Source organism: Oncorhynchus tshawytscha, linkage group LG10, assembly GCF_018296145.1.
Source record: "Oncorhynchus tshawytscha isolate Ot180627B linkage group LG10, Otsh_v2.0, whole genome shotgun sequence".
Classification (NCBI taxonomy): domain Eukaryota; kingdom Metazoa; phylum Chordata; class Actinopteri; order Salmoniformes; family Salmonidae; genus Oncorhynchus; species Oncorhynchus tshawytscha.
The window spans coordinates 37885626-37907300 of NC_056438.1; the positions used below are offsets into that span (position 1 = coordinate 37885626).

The 21675-nt window shown below is 42.3% G+C and overlaps 1 protein-coding gene across 2 annotated transcripts in view; it reads right to left on the bottom strand.

Annotated features, from left to right (window-relative positions):
• Positions 1 to 21675, bottom strand: part of myo10 (myosin X) — a 255739-nt gene that overhangs the window by 18438 nt on the left and 215626 nt on the right. For both annotated transcript variants that reach the window (XM_024419927.2, XM_042328542.1), the window contains 8 exons: positions 19250 to 19468; positions 15358 to 15397; positions 14073 to 15083; positions 13739 to 13859; positions 12860 to 13103; positions 10681 to 10776; positions 3416 to 3509; positions 2950 to 3005 (listed from right to left, as the gene is read on the bottom strand). In XM_024419927.2, the coding sequence (XP_024275695.2) occupies positions 2950 to 3005; positions 3416 to 3509; positions 10681 to 10776; positions 12860 to 13103; positions 13739 to 13859; positions 14073 to 15083; positions 15358 to 15397; positions 19250 to 19468 (1881 nt within the window). The remainder of the gene's footprint in view (positions 1 to 2949; positions 3006 to 3415; positions 3510 to 10680; positions 10777 to 12859; positions 13104 to 13738; positions 13860 to 14072; positions 15084 to 15357; positions 15398 to 19249; positions 19469 to 21675) is intronic.

The following is a 21675-nucleotide window of genomic DNA, read 5'->3' on the forward strand; positions in this document are numbered from 1 at the left end:
AGAACATCCAATAGTCAAAGGTATATGAAATACAAATGGTATAGAGAGAAATAGTCCTATAATTCCTATAATAACTACAACCTAAAACTTCTTACATGGGAATATTGAAGACTCATGTCTTCAATATAGACTCATATATTCTCATGTTCTGAGCAAGGAACTTAAATGTTAGCTTTCTTACATGGCACATATTGCACTTTTACTTTCTTCTCCAACACTTTGTTTTTGCATTATTTAAACGAAATTGAACATGTTTCATTATTTATTTGAGGCTAAATTGATTTTATTCATGTATTATATTAAGTTCAAAATAAGTGTTCATTCAGTATTGTTGTAATTGTCATTATTACAAATAAATAAAATAAAAATTGTCCGATTAATCGGTATCGGCTTTTTTTGGTCCTCCAATAATAGGTATCGGTATTGGCGTTGAAAAATCATAATCGGTCGACCTCTAGTGTGTAGAGTGCGTGTCTTATCATGTGTATGTGTAAGTGTGTGTCTGTGCCTGTGTGTGTGTCTCTTCACAGTCCCTGCGGTTCTATAAGGTGTATATTTATCTGCTTTTTAAATCAGATTTTACTGCTTGCATCAGTTACCTGATGTGGAATACAGTTCAATGTAGTCATGGCTCTATGTAGTACTGTTTGCCTCCCATAGTCTGTTCTTGACTTGGGGACTGTGAAGAGACCTTTGGTGGCATGTCTTGTGGGGTATGCATGGGTGTCCAAGCTAGTAGTTCAAACAGACACCTCGGTGCATTCAGCATGTCAACACATCTTACAAAAACAAGTAGTGATGAATTTAATCTCTCCTCCACTTTGAGCCATGAGAGATTTACAAGCATGTTAGCTCTCTGTGTACATTTAAGGGCCAGCCGTGCTGCCCTGTTCTGAGACAATTCATCTTCCGAAGTCCCTCTTTGTGGCACCTGACCACACGACTGAACAGTAGTACAGGTGCGACAAAACTAGGGCCTGTAGGACCTGCCTTGTTGATAGTGTTGTTAAGAAGGTAGAGTAACGCTTTATTATGGACAGACTTCTCACCATCTTAGCTACTGTTATATCAACATGATTTGACCATGACAATGTACAGTCCAGTCACCTCAACTTGTTTAATTTCAACATTATTTATTGCAATATTTAGGACTCATTTATTCTTTGAAACACATTCTGAAACTAACTGCAGCTCCATGTTAAGTGTTGCAGTGATTTCACTCGATGTAGTAGCTGGCATGTATAATGTTGAGTCATCCTCATACATAGACCCTAACACCCTCTGTGTTCTGATAGACAAGTAACTCTTTATCCACATTATAGCAGGGGTTGTAAAGCCATAACACATACGTTTTTCCAATAGCAGACTATGATCGATAATGTCAAAAGCCACACTGAAGTCTAACAAAACAGCTCCCACAATCTTTTTATCATCAATTTCTCTCAACCAATCATCAGTCATTTATCTAAGTGGGGTGCTTGTTGAATGTCCTTCCCTATAAGTATGCTGAAAGTTTATTGTCAATTTGTTTACCATAAAATAGCATTGTCAAACACATTTTTCAAACGTTTACTAAGGGTTGGTAACAGGCTGATTGGTCAGTTATTTGAGCCAGTAAAAGTGGCTTTACTATTCCTGGGTAGCGGAATTAATTTTGTTTCCCTCCAGGCCTGAGGGCACACACTTTCTAGTAGACTTAAATTGAAGATATGGCAAGTAGGAGTGGCAATATCGTCCACTATTATCCTCAGTAATTTTCCATCCAGGTTGTCAGACCCCAGTGGCTTGTCCTTGATGATAGACAACAATAATTTTTTCACTTCTTCCACACTCACTTTACAGAATTTAAAATTACAATTCTTGTCTTTCATCATTTGGTCAGTTATACTTGGATGTGTAGTGTCAGCGTTTGTTGCTGGCATGTCATGCCTAAATTTGCTAATCTTGCCAATTAATATAATTTTTTTGTTTTTGTAATTTACAATATCAGTGGGTTTTGTGATGAATGAGCCAATGGTTCAATGAATAATGGAGCTGAGATTGCCTTTTTCCCCAAAATGTCATTTAAGGTGCTCCAAAGCTTTTAACTGTCATTCTTTATATCATTTATCTTTGATTCATAGTATAGTTTCTTATTATTATTTTTCAGTTTAATCACATGATTTCTCTATAGCAGTACGTTTGCCAATCAGTTGGCAGCCAGACTTATTTGTCATTCCTTTTGCCTCATCCCTTTCAACCATATCATTTTTCAATTCCTCCTCAATCCACGGGGATTGAACCATTTTTACGTTTTAATGGGTGCATCAGTAACTGGAATATGAATTTCATAAATGTGTCAAGTGCAGCGTCTGGTTGCTCCTCATTACACACCAGACCAACAAATATTCTTTACATTATCAACATATGAATCACTACAAAATGTATTGTATGACCTCTTATACACTATATTATGCCCAGCCTTTGGAACTCTGGTTTTCCTAGATATGGTTACTATATTGTGATCACTACATTCTATGGATTTGGATACTGCTTTAAAGCAGAGTTCTGCAGCATTAGTAAAGATGTGATCAGTACATGTTGATGATTTCATTCCTGTGCTGTTTGTAACTACCCTGGTAGGTTGACTGATAACCTGGACAAGGTTGAAGGCACTGGTTACAGTTTGAAGCTTATGTTTTTTATCCTCACAAGGTGAGGTATTGAAAGGTATTGAAAACTGGGGTGTCAATCATTTTGACCCCTATCTTTTTGAGAGAAAAAAGTACTACTTGTTCAACAAATCTCTTTCTCCGAGCAATTGTTTCAGTATAAAATAATATAATTTCCCTTTTTTTATACAATGTAGCTCAGTATTTGAACTATTTATTTTATACAGTCATTTTTCTTCATCTTTATCAAGGGTGTCCATCATTTTGGACCCTACTGTCGGTGTCACTTGAATCTTACCGTTCAGGGTTGTCTGACGCACAGACTGAATCGATCAAGCCAACATCGAGGGTTCCCTGGGGAGAGAGAGAGCCTTTATAAGAGAGAGAATAGATGTCCTTCAACTACCAGTCAGAACACAAAGTCACTTTACACAAAAGATACGGTTCAGTGTGACTGGGGTTCTGATGTGAGTTTGACCTTCTTCCAACTCCCTAGGTTCTCATTATTTCCCCACATCCACACACACAAATACACACCCACACATAGACACACACACTCCCCCAAGGAAGAGTGGCCACTGCCTCAGCAACAGCTAATTGGGGATCCTAATAAATACCTGTTCTGAATCAGACGCCATCCCCCAAAAACCACAATGTTTTCCAGCATTCTGTATACCCAGCTTTCCCTTTACATACTGTATAACCAAAGCTCCCGTATTGAACTCTATTTCCCATCCTCCTCCTCTTCTTTCTGTAGTACTCACCACTGCATTCTGGGGGTTGGCTTGTTCGTCGTGCATCTCCCTGATCTCTTGCTCTGTGGAGGTGTGCACCTGGCTGAGCACACTGAACCACTGACTGAAAACACAGAGAAGAGTGTCAGCCAATAGGAACCACAGAAACTACACACAGGAACAATACAACAAGAATACAACATTAGTTACAGAGAACAACAGAAATGTGTCTTCTGCTCCGTTCTCACCCCTCCAGGCAGCACACATCACACATACAGCTGAGACGAGCACAGGGTAAAGCTGCAGTGCAGCACCCCTGAATGGAGAGCATGTTGTGGAGTTAAGGGCCTTGCTCAACGGCACAACAGGGGAATGTCTTGAGGATATAAACCCAGCAGCCCACCAGTTGCCAGATCAATTCCGCCCCTTGTCCAGCACCCGGCCTGGGACTCGAAACGGCCACCTTTTGGCTACAAGTCCAACTCCTTAGCCATTGGGCTAACTACCACCGAAGCGTGTCAGCCTATAACAGCGGAACAAAGAACTGTAAATCTTGTCTGCGCTGGATTGACATTTATTTTAGTGGTCTGTCACAGGAGTCAAGCCTATCAGACACCTTTTACTAGGGGCGTGTTTGAAATGGAAAACGAAAATGAGCGATTAAAATGCTATAAGGAATTTATAAAAGCAGTTAAAAGAGGCCATTATGAATGATTACAGCAAGTCTTATAATAGTGGTACGAAAGGCCTTATGAATGAATTCATAATGCATTATAAACAGGTGCGCTCATAGAAAAGGTTATCACTTGTGATGCTAGTTTTAATAAGAATGGGGAGACAGTCTGGCCACCCTTCATCTATCCGAGAAGATTTGATCCAGCTATCAAACAGCTTTGCGTTTCAGCCAACTCTTTGCCCTGAATGAGTACCTGAAGAAACTTTGCAACGACAGGAATCGGTCTACTTGTGACGACTTTGATTTGCTGTGGGAGCAACCAGTACTCTTAAAAGATACAGGATTCACCCTAACCGCAGGGGTTCCAGGATTATTTCCGGCAACATCAAACTGTTTTAGAGACTGACAGACAAGGTCTGTTAGTGCTCCAGTCCCAGCAACATCAAACTGTTTTAGAGACTGACGGACAGGGTCTGGTAGGGCTCCAGTCCCAGCAACATCAAACTGTTTTAGAGACTGACGGACAGGGTCTTGTAGTGCTCCAGTCCCAGCAACATCAAACTGGTTTAGAGACTGACAGACAGGGTCTGGTAGTGCTCCAGTCCCAGCAACATCAAACTGTTTTAGAGACTGACAGACAGGGTCTGGTAGTGCTCCAGTCCCAGCAACATCAAACTGTTTTAGAGACTGACAGACAGGGTCTGGTAGTGCTCCAGTCCCAGCATCATCAAACTGTTTTAGAGACTGACAGACAGGGTCTGATAGTTCTCCAGTGCTCCCTGTCAGAATAAGCAACAGAGGACTTGGAAAGCATATCAACTCCTGTAGAAATGGCACTATTGTTATTGTGAGTAATTTATGTTCCTTTAACTCCGCCTTCTAGTGAGTTTATACAAGCTGTCAATCTGTTAGATTGGAGACTGTCAGATAACGTGGTTGTTACGTTAATCATTTGGTTGTTATTCCATTGGTTACTTCGAGGCAGATGCCTGAAGGGCAAAGTGGCACACACTCATTGAATATGGCACTTTTAAATGTTAAAGCAATCCCGAATAAAACTTTTCTCGTGAATGACCTCATAACTGAGCGCAAAGTTAATTGGATGTTTCTCACTGAAACATTGCTGTCATCAGATTGTAGTGCTGCTCTTATTGAAGCCTCCCCTTCGGAATATAGCTTTTCATTCTCTATCAGAAAAGTGCAAAAGGCCTCTATTTTTACTAATGCTCTCAGCTGTAAGGTTATTTTTTTTATTTTGGCGACTTTGGGTCTTTTGAGCATCATGCTATACTGTTTAAATGTCAGCTACCAGTTCTGGCCATAACCCTGTATAGGTCACCAGCACTGCCTCACTTTCTTTACTGATTGATCTGAACTATTCTCTATTGTCTTTGAGAACTATGATAAAATCATTGTGTTAGGCAAATTTTATATTCGCGTTGACAAAGAGACTGACTCCAAGGCCATTGAATTCATGAATCTTTTGAGCTCTATGGACTTTAACCAACATGTTACTGGGCTACAGATTTTATTGAGTGTCTGAACAATTCTCCATCACCAATTCTGCCTTCCTCTTGTGATGATTTAGTTGATCACTTTAATAGCAAATGGAGGGCAACCATTGATGCCATAGCTCCAGTAAAGTTGAAAAAGGTCACATCCAAACAGAGAGCCCCTTGGATGAATGAGGAAACAAATCAATTAAAGAGAAATGCAGAAAGGCAGAGCAGAAGTGGAGAGAGTCAAAACTGCAGGTCCATTATGATATTCTGAGAGATCAACTTGACATATATAACAAGGCAATTAAAATGTCAGATGGCCAAATTTTTCTAACTTGATCACTACTATCCAGAATAATTTGAGAGTACTCTCCTCTACCACTGATGGCCTGATAAATCCTACTCCCTCAAACCTATGTGAACTTTCCACCAAATCTAAATGTTATGAGTTTGCTGCATATTTCAGAGATAATATAACCAACATTAGGCTGGGTATCAGTCAAGTAAGACCTGATGAGAAGTTTGATTATTTGTGCCTACCACACAAAAGGCCCTATGTCGTACCCACTGTGACTATTAAAACCTACCCTAACCAGAAACCGTGGATGGATGGCGGCATTCACGCAAAACTGAAAGCGCGATCCACAGCATTTAACCATGGAAAGAGGTCTGGAAATATGGCTGAATATAAACAGTGAAGTTATTCCCTCCGCAAGGTAATCAAACAAGCAAAATGCCAGTACAGGGCCAAGGTGGGGTCACAATTCAACGGCTCAGACATGAGACGTAGGTGGCAGGGTCTACAGGAAATCACAGACTACAGAAACAAAAACAGCCACGTCATGGATACCGATGTCACGCTTCCAGACGACCTAAACACCTTCGTTGCCCACTTTGAGGATAGTACGGTAACAAAGACTGCACTCGCCCCCCCTTCTCCGTGGCTGACGTGAGTAAAACATTTAAACTTGTTAACCCTCGCAAGGCCACTGGCCCAGATGGCATCCCTAGCCGCATCCTCAGAGCATGCACAGACCAGCTGGCTGGTGTGTTTATGGACACATTTAATCGCTCCCTATCCCAGTCTGTTGTCTCCATATGCTTCAAGATAGCTACCATTGTTCCTGTACCCAAGATGGCAAAGATAACTGAAATAAATGACTACTGCCCCGTAGCACTCACTTCTGTCATCATGAAGTGCTTTGAGAGGCTAGTCAAGGATCATATCACCGCCACTATACCAGCCACCCTAGACCCACTTCAGTTTGCATACTGTCCCAACAGGAAGGCGCAACAGCGCCTCTTCAAACTCAGGAGGCTGAAGACATTTTGGCTTGTCACCCAAAACTCTGACAAACCTTTACAGATGCACAATCGAAAGTGTCCTGTTGGGCTGTATCACAGCCTGGTATGGCAACTGCACCGCCCTCATCCGCAAGGCTCTCCAGAGGGCAGTGCGGTCCTCACAAGTCATCACCAGCAGCAAAGTACCTGCCCTCCATGACACCTACAGCACCCGATGTCACAGGAAGGCCAAAAAGATCATCAAGGACAACAACCTATTTAAGCCTATTTTAGAGAGCTTGTGCCCTCAGGCCTGGAGAGAAGCTAAAGTCAATCCGCTACCCAAGAATAGTAAAGACCCCTTTACTGGCTCAAATAGCCGAACAATCAGCCTGTTACAAACCCTTAGTAAACTTCTGGAAAAAATTGTGTTTGACCAGATACAATGCTATTTTACAGTAAACAAATTGACAACAGTATTTCAATATGCTTATAGGGAAGGACACTCAACAAGCACAGCACTTACACAAATGACTTAGTGGGTTGTCTAGCAAGGTCTATGGCTGTCAGTGGTTCCAATCAGAGGCAGGTGCTTATCGTTGTCATGATTGGGAACCATATTTAGGCAGCCATACAGTGTCTTACTTGTACTCTCTGCTGTCTATGACTGATGATTGGCTGAGAGAAATTGATGATCAAATTATTGTGGGGGCTGTCTTGCTAGATTTCAGTGCAGCTTTTGACATTATTGATCATAGTCTGCTGCTGAAAAAACATATGTGTTATGGCTTTACACCCCTGCTATAATGTGGGTAAAGAGTTACTTGTCTAACAGAACACAGAGGGTGTTCTTTAATGGAAGCCTCTCAGACATAATCCAGGTAGAAGCAAGAATTCCCCAGGATAGCCATTTAGGCCCCTTCCTTTTTTATTTATTTTTACTAACGACCTGTCACTGACTTTAAGTAAAGCCAGAGTTTATGCAGATGACTCAACAGTATACACGTCAGCTACTACAGCGACTGAAATAACTGCAACACTTCATATTCATGAAATTTCGCTGTAAAGCATAATTTCAAAATCTGAGACGACAGGGTGATTAACAAAAGGCGTGTTTCGCTATATTTCACTTGTGATTTCATGAATATGAATAATTTCTAGTAATATTTTTGTTTTATTTTATTCATTTTTAAAATTAGTTTGAATTTGTACCCTGTTTTCTCCCCAATTTCATGGTATCCAATTGTTTAGTAGCTACTATCTTGTCTCATCGCTACAACTCCCGTACGGGCTCGGGAGAGACGAAGGTTGAAAGACATGCGTCCTCCGATACACAACCCAACCAAGCCGCACTGCTTCTTAACACAGCGCCCTTAACCACTGTGCCACCCGGGAGGCCCCCTAGTAATATTTTTTGACTGTTGTGCTATGCTATTCAGCGTTGCTGATGACAAATATACTGGATCCGGGATGGGTAGTTCTAATTAATTAAGGAAAGACCTAGTTAAACTGCAGCTAGCTCAGAACAGAGCGGAACGTCTTGTTCTTCATTGTAATCAGAGGGCTGATATAAATACTATACATGCCAGTCTCTCTTGGTTAAGAGTTGAGGAGAGACTGACATTACTTCTTATTTTTATAAGTAACATTAATGTGTTGAAAATCCCAAATTGATTGCATAGTCAATTTACACACTGCTCTGACACACACACTTACCCCACCAGACTTGCCACCAGGGGTATTTTCACAGTCCCCAAATCCAGAACAAATTCAAGAAAGTCTACAGTATTATATAGAGCCACTATTGCATGGAACTCAATTCCATTTCATATTGCTCAAGTGAACAGCAAACCTGGTTTCCCAAAACAGATAAAGCAACACCTCACAGCACAACGCCTCTCCCCTATTTGACCAAGATAGTTTGTGTGTATGTATTGAAATGGAGGCTACGGTGCCTTTTGTAAAAATTGTATCATTCATGTAGTTCTGTCCTTGAGCTGTTCTTGTCTATTAATGCTAAGTATTATGTCATGTTTCATGTTTGTGTGGACCCCAGGAAGAGTAGCTGCTGCTTTTGCAACAGCTAATGGGGATCCTAATAAAATACCAATTCTCGATCCTATCCCAACCACCTTCTACAAAACAGTTTTTAATTGCATATCTGAAGAAGTGCAAGCTATTGTTAATCACTCACTGTTCACAGGCACTTTCCCCAATGCACTAAAAACGGCTATGGTGAAACCCCTTCTGAAGAAAAGTAATCTAGAGTTAGCAAGTTTCTGAGAATCTCCAACCTTCCATTCTTTATGCAAAATTCGGGAGAAATTGGTTTTCAAACAGCAAAATTATTTTTTAAGTGCCAACTGTAATTAAAAATGTTTTATTCCAATCTGATTTTTGTGCGCACCACAGCACAGAGACAGCCGTAGTAAAAGTGGTAAATGATCTTGGAGCCAACACAGATGCAAAACAGCTCTTTGTCCTTGTACTCTTGGATTTAAGTGCTACATTCAACACTGTTGACCTTGATGTCCTTCTGGACAGACTGGAGAGGTGGGTTGGCCTCTCCGGTCCAGTTATAAATTGGTTTAGGACCTATTTAACCAGTTGAGAGTTTTTTGTCAACCTTGGTGAACATAACTCATAGAAAACAAGGCTCGATTTTGGGTCTGGTACTGTTCAGTTTATATATGTTACCCCTTGGTAGCATTATCAGAAAGCACAACAATGATTTTCACTGCTACCCAGATGATACACAACTTTACGTTTCTGCGTCACCAGAGGATTTTAGCTCTATGGATAAATTATTAGACTGTATTAGTGATTTAAATACTTGGACGGCTCACAACTTCCTTCAGCTGAATCAAGACAAGACCGAAGTAATTATTGTTGGAGCCAAAGCACAGAGAGAGAATCTGGCTGCACATTTTATTCATGGGCAATAAAGATAAAACACCAGGTAAAAAACCAAGGTGTTATTTTAGATTCTGAACTAAATTTCCATTCATACATTAGGAATGTGACCAAAATAGCTTTTTATCACCTGAGGAACATTGCCATGGTGCGGCTGTTTCTCTCTCAGGGTGATACAGAGAGACTTATCCATGCTTTTATTACAAGCAGGCATGACTGTTGTAATGCCCCCCTGTCTTGTCTACCCAAGAAAGCCATCGGTAAACTGCAAAATATACAGCATGCTGCAACACGGGTACTGACCAAGATCAGATGGAGAGCACACATTACACTGGTTTTAAGGTCTCTGCACTGGCTGCCTGTGAGTTTTATAATTGGTTTTAAGATTCTTCTTTTGGTTTTTAAATCACTCCATGATTTTGTGCATGCCAAAACATGTCAGACACTCTTAAAATGTTATGTACCCAGTAGGTCCCTCAGGTCCTCTGGACTTTTAACTATCCCAAACCCTAGGACCAATAGGCATGAAAAGGCAGCCTTTAATTATTATGCCCCCAACCTCTGGAATAGCCAGCTAGAGAACCTGAGGGGGGCTGAAACTGTGGACATATTTAAGAGACCTTGAAACAAAACTTTTTAGCTTTGCTCTTCCTTAGGGTGGTTTTTAGTCATTCAGTTTTTGTAAATCTTTTGTTTCTATCTTAAGTTTGTGTAGTACATATTTCAGCTTTTGTTTGACTTTTTTATAATAATTTTTTCCTGTGAAGAACATTGCGTTGCATTCCATGTCTGAAATGTGCTGTGTAAATAAAGCTTGATTTCATTTGTTTTGATATGGGCAGTTGAATGGCTTGGTCTCTACTTGGTCAATAACTGATCCTAGTAGATGACCATGCACATGTACACACACACACTAAACTTGCCTTGCATCCTCAGCGGTCTCAGCAATAAGGTGGTAGGTGCGTTCTGGCATGATGATGTCGATTCCGTTCTCCTTGCCTGTGTTGTCCACAATCTCTCTGCAAGATAGAAGTACATCAATCTAGATCAGTTCCCTCTCTTCAGATATAAAACCTAGAGACGAAACCCCAAACTAGCCAGAAAGGCATTAAGAAAGACAGCTTTGTATAATATTTTCTTCTATTTAAATACTCTAAAATGCATCCTTCCTTCCTCCGATCTTTGAGGAAATCACTGATCTAACATGATTTGATAGGAGCAAGGTTTCCATTGTGTCAATAAACATGTCAAGTAAGATCACTGGAAAAATTGGTGTTTGACCAGATACAATTCTATTTCACAGTAAACACATTGACAACAGAATTTCAGCATGCTTATAGGGATGGACACTCAACAAGCACAGCACTTACACAAATGACTGATGATTGGCTGAGAGAAATTGATGATACAATTATTGTGGGGGACTTCAGTGTAGCTTTTGACATTATCAATCATAGTCTGCTGCTGGAAGTGTTATGGCTTTACACCCCATGCTATATTGTGGATAAAGAGTTACTTGTCTAACAGAACACAGAGGGTGTTCTTTAATGGAAGCCTCTGAAAGCTTCCATTAAATCCAGATAGAGGCAGGAAATCCCCAGGGTAGCTGTTTGGGCCCCTTGCTTTTTTTCATCTTTACTAATGACATGCCACTGACTTTGAGTAAAGCTAGAGTGTCTATGTATGTGGATGACTCAACACTATACACATCAGCTACTACAGCAACTGAAATGACTGCAACACTCAACAAAGAGTTGCAGTTAGTTTCAGAGTGGGTGGCAAGGAATAAGTTAGCCCTAAATATTTCTAAAACTAAAAGCTTTGTATTTGGAACAAAACACTCACTAAACCCTAAATCTCAACTAAATCTTGTAATAAATAATGTGGAAATTTAGCAAGTTGAGATGACTAAACTTCTTGGAGTAACCGTAGATTGAAAACTGTCATGGTCAAAACATATTGATGCAGTGGTAGCTAAGATGGGGAGAAGTCTGTCTATAATAAAGCGATGCTCTGCCTTCTTAACAACACTATCAACAAGGCAGGTCCTACAGGCCTAGTTTTGTCGCACTTTGACTACTGTTCAGTCGTGTGGTCAGGTGCCACAAAAAAGGACTTAGGAAAATTGCAATTGGCTAAGAACAAGGCAGAACGGCTGGCCCTTGGATGTACACAGAGAGCTATAATTAATCATATGGGGCGGTAGGGTAGCCTAGTGGTTAGTGTTGGACTAGTAACCGGAAGGTTGCAAGTTCAAATCCCCGAACTGACAAGGTACAAATCTGTCGTTCTGACCCTGAACAGGCAGTTAACCCACTGTTCCTAGGCCGTCATTGAAAATAAGAATTTGTTCTTAACTGACTTGCCTAGTTAAATAAAGGTTAAAAAAATATGTATATATGCATGTCAATCTTTCCTGGCTGAAAGCGGAGGAGAGATTGACTTCATCACTACTTTTATTTATGAGAGATATTGACATGTTGAATGCACCGAGGTCTGTCTGTTTGAACTACTAGCTCGGACACCCATGCATACCCCATAAGACATGCCACAGGAGGTCTCTTCACAGTGCCCAAGTCCAGAACAGACTATGGGAGGCGCACAGTACTACATAGAGCAATGACTACATGGAACTCTATTCCACATCAAGTAACTGATGCAAGCAGTAAAATTAGATTTAAAAAACACCTTATGGAACAGCGGGGACTGTGAAGCAACACAAGCATTGGCACATGCATTTACACACACACACACACACACACACACACACACACACACACACACACACACACACACACACACACACACACACACACACACACACACACACACACACACACACACACACACACACATGGATTTAGTACTGTAGACATGTGGTAGTGGTGGAGTAGGGGCCTGAGGGCACAAGGTGTGTTCTGAATTCTGTAATGTTTTAAATTGTATAAACTGCCTTAATTTTGCTGGACCCCAGGAAGAGTAGCTGCTGCTTTGGCAGCAGCTAATGGGGATCCATAATAAATAGAAATACACTGATTACCTCAAGGAAGGGCAGCAGGAAGGATGCATTTTAACATAGCCCTTATATAGTTCACTCCTTACTTGGCTGCATGCATGTCAAGCATGCCCTTCATCTTGTCCTCGCCGTCTTTCTCGAAGTACATGAGCTTGCTCTGGCGCAGGACGAACCAGCGGCGCTTCCAGTTGCGGCGTGACAGCGTTGAGGAACCGCCACCCTTTTTGTGAAGCCAGCCCTGCTTCAGGGCCTCCTGCTTAGCGCGGAACCACAGGAAGGTCTCGTCCTTCAGCACACACCAACGCCGCTTCCACGTGTTCATCAGGCCACCTGGGGTAGAGAAGGGAGAGAGAGGGGGAGATGTTAGGCATGGGAAATTATTAAATGAAAGTGTAGAGGTAAGACGCTGTGACTGTAACACAGTCAAAGAGATTAACATCCATTAAAGTTCAATGGTCATTTCAATTAATGCTATTTCCCCATTGATTCTTGAACAAAATAACTTGGAATATAAACCAGAAACAAATGATTGAGTTTCAATGAAAAAACATTTAATGTGTTCATACAATATTAAAGAGTAAGTGCAGGTGACAGGGAATGAGAGAGGAAAGGACATCGAGCGAGAAAGAAAGTGAGAGTGAAGGGGAGAGAAGGGACAAAGTCACAACACGCACAAGCAACTGCTCCTCTGACCCCTAAAGAGAGATGGTGTGATGTGGATAGAGGGAGAGAGAGGGATAATGGTGAGCAGTGAGTTGGAAAGACCCCCATGCACTCATTTTGCCAATATGGAGGAACACTGCCATGCTCTTCCCAAATGCCTGCAGTGCAACCTAGTGGTAAGTTGTAATAATGGAAAAGTGTGACTCAGTGAAAAGCAAACACCTGATTCAACTAACCATGGGTTTGATGACTAGTTTATCAATTAGTTGTGTTAGTGCTGGGCTCGAAGAAAAATGTGTTACCTTTGATGTGGAGGAAGCTGTGAAAGTATGGCAGTGTGACACAACTATAGACCGAGTCTCGTCGGTAGGACAGCTCATCGTCTATGTCGAACCTGTTGAAATCGTCCTCGCTGTCCTCAAACTGAGCAGAGAGAGGGAAAAAGAGAGAGCGAGAGAAAGAGAGAGATATTGAAAAATATTCCGATAAGAGACATATTGAGGTTTAACAAAAATGTTATGTCAACATCATAAGTAAAATATGTCTTGGTTTCACTTTTACTGATGAAAACCATTAACCATATTATTGCTTCGACCCCTGAACTAGGTTGTGATGTCACCCACAGCTGGTACCCACCGATGATTGGGCCCCCTCCGAGCTGAAGCGATAGGTTCCTGAACTGTTGTAGGTGCCCACAGAGCCGTGGTAGTCAGGTGACCACTGCCCTCTGCAGGGTTGTGAGAACGCCATGCTGCCACTGGACACTATGGCCCCCTCGTCATAGTCGTCCTGGTCATAGTCCGAGTCTTCATCCGGAGGAATGAGCTCGACCAGATCATCGGACTGAGCCTCTGAAACCTGGGGGTGGCAGTAGACCGAGTCCCCGCCAGAGGAGGCGCTGTGGCAGGCTTGAAACAGCGGCAGCAGGGGCAGCGGCTGGTGGAGTAGTGTATTTGGTGGCAGGAGTGGGATCTGCATTCCGTCATTAGCGTACGGGTCCTCCTCTGATGAGTCGTCGCTGGTGCGGATGCCACTGGTGCGCTGGCCATCTGAGTGGCCATGCTCACTTGGGTTGGGTGAGTCCTTGTATCCCTCATCATCAGCGCCAAAGCCTTCGTCCACCTCCTCCTCCTCCTCACCCTCCTCCCTCTCTCCGCCTATCTTCTCCTCCTCCTCCACGCCCAGCGAGCACTCGATATTGCGCACGCACTCATCAATCTCGTCGAAGTTGAGCGACTCCAAGAACTGCTGGGCGGCCTTGCACGCCTCGTCCTCCAGGCGCTGCAGCTCCTGGTCACGGAGGGTCTGCAGTCGGTGGAGGGAGGCCTCGGTCAGGGACAGCTCCTGCTGCTCCTTCTGCCGCTGAAGCTCTTGGATCTCCCGCTCCAGACGTAGGATCTCCTCCACCTGCGAGGCGTCCTGGGATGCGTCCTGGGTCCGCACCGCCTCTTCTGAAAACTCCTCAGTAGAGATCTCTTCGAACATTTTGCAAGACTCCATTTCATTCATCTGTTGCTGCACTGCCTGGGTTGCTGGCAATGTTGCTTGTTGTGTCTGTGTATTTTTCTGTGTCCGTGTTTGTGTCTGAGTCAGAAGGTATAGCTCTTGGGCCTGATGGAGGTCCTCAACCTTTCTGGCTTTCTCTGCCTATGGAGAAAGAAAAGAGAGCGCAAAAACTAATGTTTTGAGAGAGACTGGTACTGAGAGTGGTCAGCAAGCTATTAAGCAAAAGGCAACTAAGACAGAGAGAGATAGCACAACACAAAACGCAGTGGCAAAATGTTTACCTCGGTTTTATCGAATAGGCACCGAGAGTGAAAGACATAATCATGCAACATGCATTGAGAAAGAGGTGATACTATAAAGCCCAGTTTAGAAGCAAATCTTAAATGAATGTTATGCGATTAATAGATACTCTTACATATTGTGCTAGCCATTCAGCCTCAAGCCTCTTCTTTTCCCTATAATAAAAAAACACACAGAAAACAGCGACATCAAGTCATGTTACATATTACCACGTATTTCATGTGTGCATTTTTTGTATTTACATGGCTCATTTGAAAAGGAAAACTTGGTCTAAACATTACTCTCTAACAAAATAAAGGTAAAAAAAATATAAACTTCCTTTCTTGGGCAACGATGAGCTAGCTATATAGTTAACAGCTAGCGACATTGAATTTCATAATGTATGAATTCATCATTGGTTCAGAATCACCACTGTAATAATTGGTCAGTATGGAGAATTAAGTAAAACCACAAGCCCAAATCCATATCTCCATCCATGGCTAATCTAGGAAAGGGGTGATTTTAGCTAGTTAGCAACACAATGAGTATGCAACAATTAAAGTTTCTGGCAATGACGTATTTCTGTTGATTCGATGTGATAGGAGGGAAGCCAAATCCAAATTGGCTTCATTTTCTTTTGGTGAACCAGGACCATGCACAGTTGACCTCACTCAGTTTAGCTCAATGATGGCTATTATTTTATAGTTTTTCTTATCAAGGCAGGCCAAATGCTCACTGGCTTCCCTGGCATTCAATGCTATGGGCAGCAACCATGTCATACCACATATAGAACAATGAGACAGATAATTTCACCGGATGTATAAATGTGAAACATCCAGTTGGCGTTTCCACTCACTACCAAATATAGTGATGAGAGGAAGCCCAGTGGCCGGCATCCGGCTAAGATGGAGCAAGATGGATTTTGGTTGACATTCTGCACATTTTCTCATCGATGGAACATTTAATCTCAATAACTAGAATCTGTTACGAACAGATTAGGTTTTGTAGACTTTACACTTTGCCAAAGTTTAAAAAAATTGCTTTCTTTGGAAGAAATGCAATGGTGGATTGAGTTATTGCACATGCGCACTTCACAGAGTACAGTTATACAAATCTTTGGTCATACTCTTTTTGACCATACAGCATCAGATGGGCTACAAATACTGAGACAGAGGGGTGCTGTTTTGCTCACTCGGATGCTTTCTCCGGTGAGATACATTCAGCCTCTTGCGAATTAAAGGAAAACTATAAAACACAGAGACAAAAGATACGTTATTTTATTTCTTCTTTTCTGGCTACATTTTTGGGGGAAGACTGGCTTCCCTTGGCATCCATGAATACACACCACTGGTGTGTTTACAAGTAGGCTACAACTTCTACTGTACAGTCCTGGCCAAAAGTTTTGAGAATGACACAAATATTAATTTTCACAAAGTCTGCTGCCTCCGTTTGTATGAAGAGTGTTCAGATTAATTGCAAAGTCCCTCTTTGCCATGCAAATGAACTGAATCATGAAAAAACATTTCCACTACATTTCAGCCCTGCCACAAAAGGACCAGCTGACAGCATGTCAGTGATTCTCTCGTTAACACAGGTGTGAGTGTTGACGAGGACAAGGCTGGAGATCACGCTGTCATGCTGACTGAGTTCGAATAACAGACTGGAAGCTTCAAAAGGAGGCTTGGAATCATTGTTCTTCCTCTGTCAACCATGGTTACCTGCAAGGAAACAGGTGCCGTCATCATTGCTTTGCACAAAAAGGGCTTCAAAGGCAAGGATATTGCTGCCAGTAAGATTGCACCTAAATCCACCATTTATCGGATCATCAAGAACTTCAAGGAGAGCGGTTCAATTGTTGTGAAGAAGGCTTCAGGGTGCCCAAGAAATTCCAGCAAGCGCCAGGACTGTCTTCTAAAGTTGATTCAGCTGTGGGATCGAGGCACCACCAGTACAGAGCTTGCTCAGGAATGGCAGCAGGCAGGTGTGAGTGCATCTGCACGCACAGTGAGGCGAAGACTTTTGGAGGATGGCCTGGAGTCAAGAAGGGCAGCAAAGAAGCCACTTCTCTCCAGGAAGTAAGGCTGTAACGTAACAAAATGTGGAAAAAGTCAAGGAGTCTGAATACTTTCAGAATCCACTGTACTTGCATATGGTGTGTTTGGGGAGTGCAGTGAGGTGTTCGGAGTGACTTTGATACAAGGGAGGCTAGTTTGTTGTTATGGATCACCAATTTGTACTGTATTGAAAGAGAGCTTATATTGCTAGTTAGATACCGACAGCAAAACAACTTACTAGCTTGTCATTTACCCTCCCGAGTACCAGTCCAGCTGGTCTAGGCTGCCGCCACTGCTTGCTGGTCTCGCAATTATTTTTCTCACCGCCACAAGTCCTCTTCAGTGTATTCTGGCTCAAATAAACAGGGCTGTATGTTTCAATGTAAAAGAATATTTAAATAAATTGATGTCCAGCTCTTCTTGTCCCATTGTAGCTAAGTATTTAGCAGTCTTGGATAGACAGTGCACAGTCATGGTAACGGTAACATTGCAACTGTGAACCTGTAAATTAGTACCGCCCCCGTTTTAAAAAGCCTGCCTTTGAGGGCCGGAACAAGGAAGTATGGGTCCAAACAGGCTGTCGTCTTTACAAGCCAAGGAAAATGAGTCAACCTAGATATCCTGCAATGTCCTGGCAGATAGGAACATCATTGAGACAAGTCCAATGGCTCTATTGCCCAGGGACAATCATATCTACTCGCTGTTAGCGTGATCGTGCAATCATCGAAACACAAAGCCCACAATAATTGCTACAAAACATGATTCCGTACATTTTTATATCAGACAGCAGGTTCAATCAACCAATGATGTATAACTTTCATGACTGAACTCATGAAAGCTGCTATTCAGTGCTGAATCAAGCGGAAGCATAAACCATATCATTGTAGTGGATACTGTGGTTTACATACAGACAGTACTAGTCAAGTGTGTCAGGGCAACAGAACAACAGATGTTTATTTTTTTGATGTGCTTCTCAAAGAAGTATTGAGCCTCCTTGGCAGTGGAAAACGTTTGTGTTGTCTTCCCGGAAAGTCAAGACGAGTCGCATCTCAGGTTTAGCTTGCGTATCTCACCTAGTTGTAGGTCACCCTCTGTTTCAACAGTTCGGCACTCAGGTCTGGGTAGATGCTGATCCTCTTCAAAGCCACTAATTCCGCTGCGAGGCGAACAATTTGCCATTAGACTTCAAAACTGTGGATTCGTACAATCGTACACTGAGCTCCGTTGTGGATAGGACTCATGCGGTGAGCAATGTTAATCAGCGGCATGGGACCAAGCTTTTCCTGCCCAAACCGTTCATATAAAAGATTTTGCTCATGAAGGAAGGTGGGTTGCCCGCTTCCACACCAGTTTCAAGTCCTGTGACCCGCATATTGAAATTATGGGAATTATGTCTGAGTGATTCTGTTAACTTTTTTAGGAGATTGACTCCCCTTCTAGTTTAGTATGCGCTGTGTCCTTGTCATGGAGTCACACCTCTGTCACACTGGCCACTGTTTCCAAACTGTCCACTTTAGTTGAGTAAGCATTGCTGAAGGCTGAGGCAATTTCCTCACGAACAATCTCTTGGATAGTAGCGGGTGTTGTCGGGTGTTGAGAGTCGCCATGTTCCCACAGGGGAATTGTGGACGGACAGATTATGCTAGCTGCTGGAGTGAAATAGAATTGCTAGTTGTGTCTTGTAATACTGTCAAAATCACACACCTTAATATGGTGTTATGTGTTGACAATTATTTAACAAGAAGTCCGTTTATTCATAGTTATTTTCTGCAAGGCAATAAAGGCAGATTGAAGCTCAGAAATATCCTAGTCAGCCGCGTGGGCAATAGCATACACAACAGTGTCTTCTACATAAATGAATAAAGTGGAATAATCAAATCCAACCCCAGTCAGCACACAAACACACACACACACACACACACACACACACACACACACACACACACACACACACAGAAACTGCAAATAGCCCACCTATCCAGCTCTTCCACCCTCCTCCTCCTCTTATCCTCCTCCATCATCTTCCTCTCATCCAGGAGCTGGCAGTAGACCTTTCGTCCCAACTGGCCCCTCAGGCATTTCTGGAAGGTGAGAGCGGCCCAGCGCAGGAGCAAGAACTTCCGCCTCCAATAAAACGCCCTGTAGTTCTTCTGAATGACCACAATGCACTGCAGCAGCTTCCTGTACTGCTTCCTGTGGAGTGACATCAATGAAAAGGAAATTGATATAGCTCGACTTAGAATCGTATATCTTAGTGTGTTCTCATCTTGGAATAGCTAAACATCACAATAGGTATTCAGTAAGTATGTATGCATAATCATATATACAATTACTGACAAGTGTGTAACAGGGAAGTGGTCCCCCCCAGGGTCTGACTTTGGCCCAATCGTTTCCCTTGAGGAGGCTGTGCGTAGAGAAGGGGGTAGCTGCATCCCAATATGGTGACTGGAGTATGGGAGAGTGGGTGTGTCAAAAGGAAAGTATTTTTAAAATTTGACCTTGGAAGACATATTGAGACCTAGGTCTCTTTTTCAAACGTGCCCTGCACAAATATACACATTATACACCGTAGTGGGCGTGTGGAAAGGAGTGGGTGTGTCAAAAGGAAAGTATTGGGCGTGTGGAAAGGAGTGGGTGTGTCGAAAGGAAACTCGTGGGCGTGTGGAAAGGAGTGGGTGTGTCGAAAGGAAAGTAGTGGGCGTGTGGAAAGGAGTGGGTGTGTCGAAAGGAAACTCGTGGGCGTGTGGAAAGGAGTGGGTGTGTCGAAAGGAAACTAGTGGGCGTGTGGAAAGGAGTGGGTGTGTCGAAAGGAAACTAGTGGGCATGTGGAAAGGAGTGGGTGTGTCGAAAGGAAACTAGTGGGCATGTGGAAAGGAGTGGGTCGAAAGGAAAGTAGCGGGCGTGTGGAAAGGAGTGGGTGTGTCGAAAGGAAAGTGGTGGGCATGTGGAAAGGAGTGGGTGTGTTGAAAGGAAAGTAGTGGGCGTGTGGAAAGGAGTGGGTGTGTCGAAAAAGCGCTCTGTTTTTGGTTAGACGGTTTTGATAGAATTGTTTTTCTTCTTCTTTGATTTCTTACCATGCAACTATCGTACATTGAGCTAACATACCGCAAGAGTTTGGACTTATGTTTTTAAAACTTCTTATGGCTGCAGGGGCAGTATTGAGTAGCTTGGATGAATAAGGTGCCCAGAGTAAATGGCCTGCTCCTCAGTCCCAGTTGCTAATATATGCATATTATTAGTACATTTGGATATAAAACACTCTGAAGTTTCTAAACTGTTTGAATGATGTCTGTGAGTATAACATAACTCATATGGCAGGCAAAGACCTGAGAAAAAATCCAAACAGGAAGTGGGAAATCTGAGGTTTGTAGTTTTTGAACTCAGCCCTATCGAATACACAGTGGGATATGGTTCAAGTTGCACTTCCTAGGGCTTTCACTAGATGTCAACTGTCTTTAGAAACTTGAATGAGGCTTCTACTGTGATGTGAGGCCGGATGAGAGCTCTTTGAGTCAGTGGTCTGGCAGAGAGCCAGGTCCTGGTCATGCGCATTTCACATGAGAGCGACCTGCGTTCCATGGCTTTTCTACAGACAATGGAATTCTCCGGTTGGAATGTTATTGAAGATTTATGATAAAAACATCCTAAAGATTGATTCTATACTTAGTTTGAAATGTTTCTACGAACTGTAATATAACTTTTTGAACTTTTCGTTCAACGTTCGGCTGGACCTGCACGAGCGTTTGGATTTGTGTACTAAACGCCCTAACATAAGTAGCTACTTGGACATAAATAATGGACATTATCGAACAAATCAAACATTTATTGTGGAACTAGGATTCCTGGGAGTGCATTCTGATGAAGATCATCAAAGGTAAGGGAATATTTATAATGTTATTTCTGATTTCTGTTGACTCCAACATGGCGGATAATTTTATTTTTATTCTGAGCGCCGTTCTCAGATTTTTTAATGGTTTGCTTTTTCTGTAAAGTTTTTTTGAAATCTGACACAGCGGTTGCATTAAGGAGAGGTATATCTATAATTCCATGTGTAACACTTGTATTGTCATCAACATTTATGATGAGTATTTCTGTAAAATTGATGTGGCTATGCAAAATCACTGGATGTTTTTGGAACTACTGAATGTAACGCGCCAATATAAACTCGAACTTTATAAATATTTTTTTTATTTTATTTTTTATTTCACCTTTATTTAACCAGGTAGGCCAGTTGAGAACAAGTTCTCATTTGCAACTGCGACCTGGCCAAGATAAAGCATAGCAGTGTGAGCAGACAACACAGAGTTACACATGGAATAAACAATTAACAAGTCAATAACACAGTAGAAAACAAAGGGGAGAGTCTATATACAATGTGTGCAAAAGGCATGAGGAGGTAG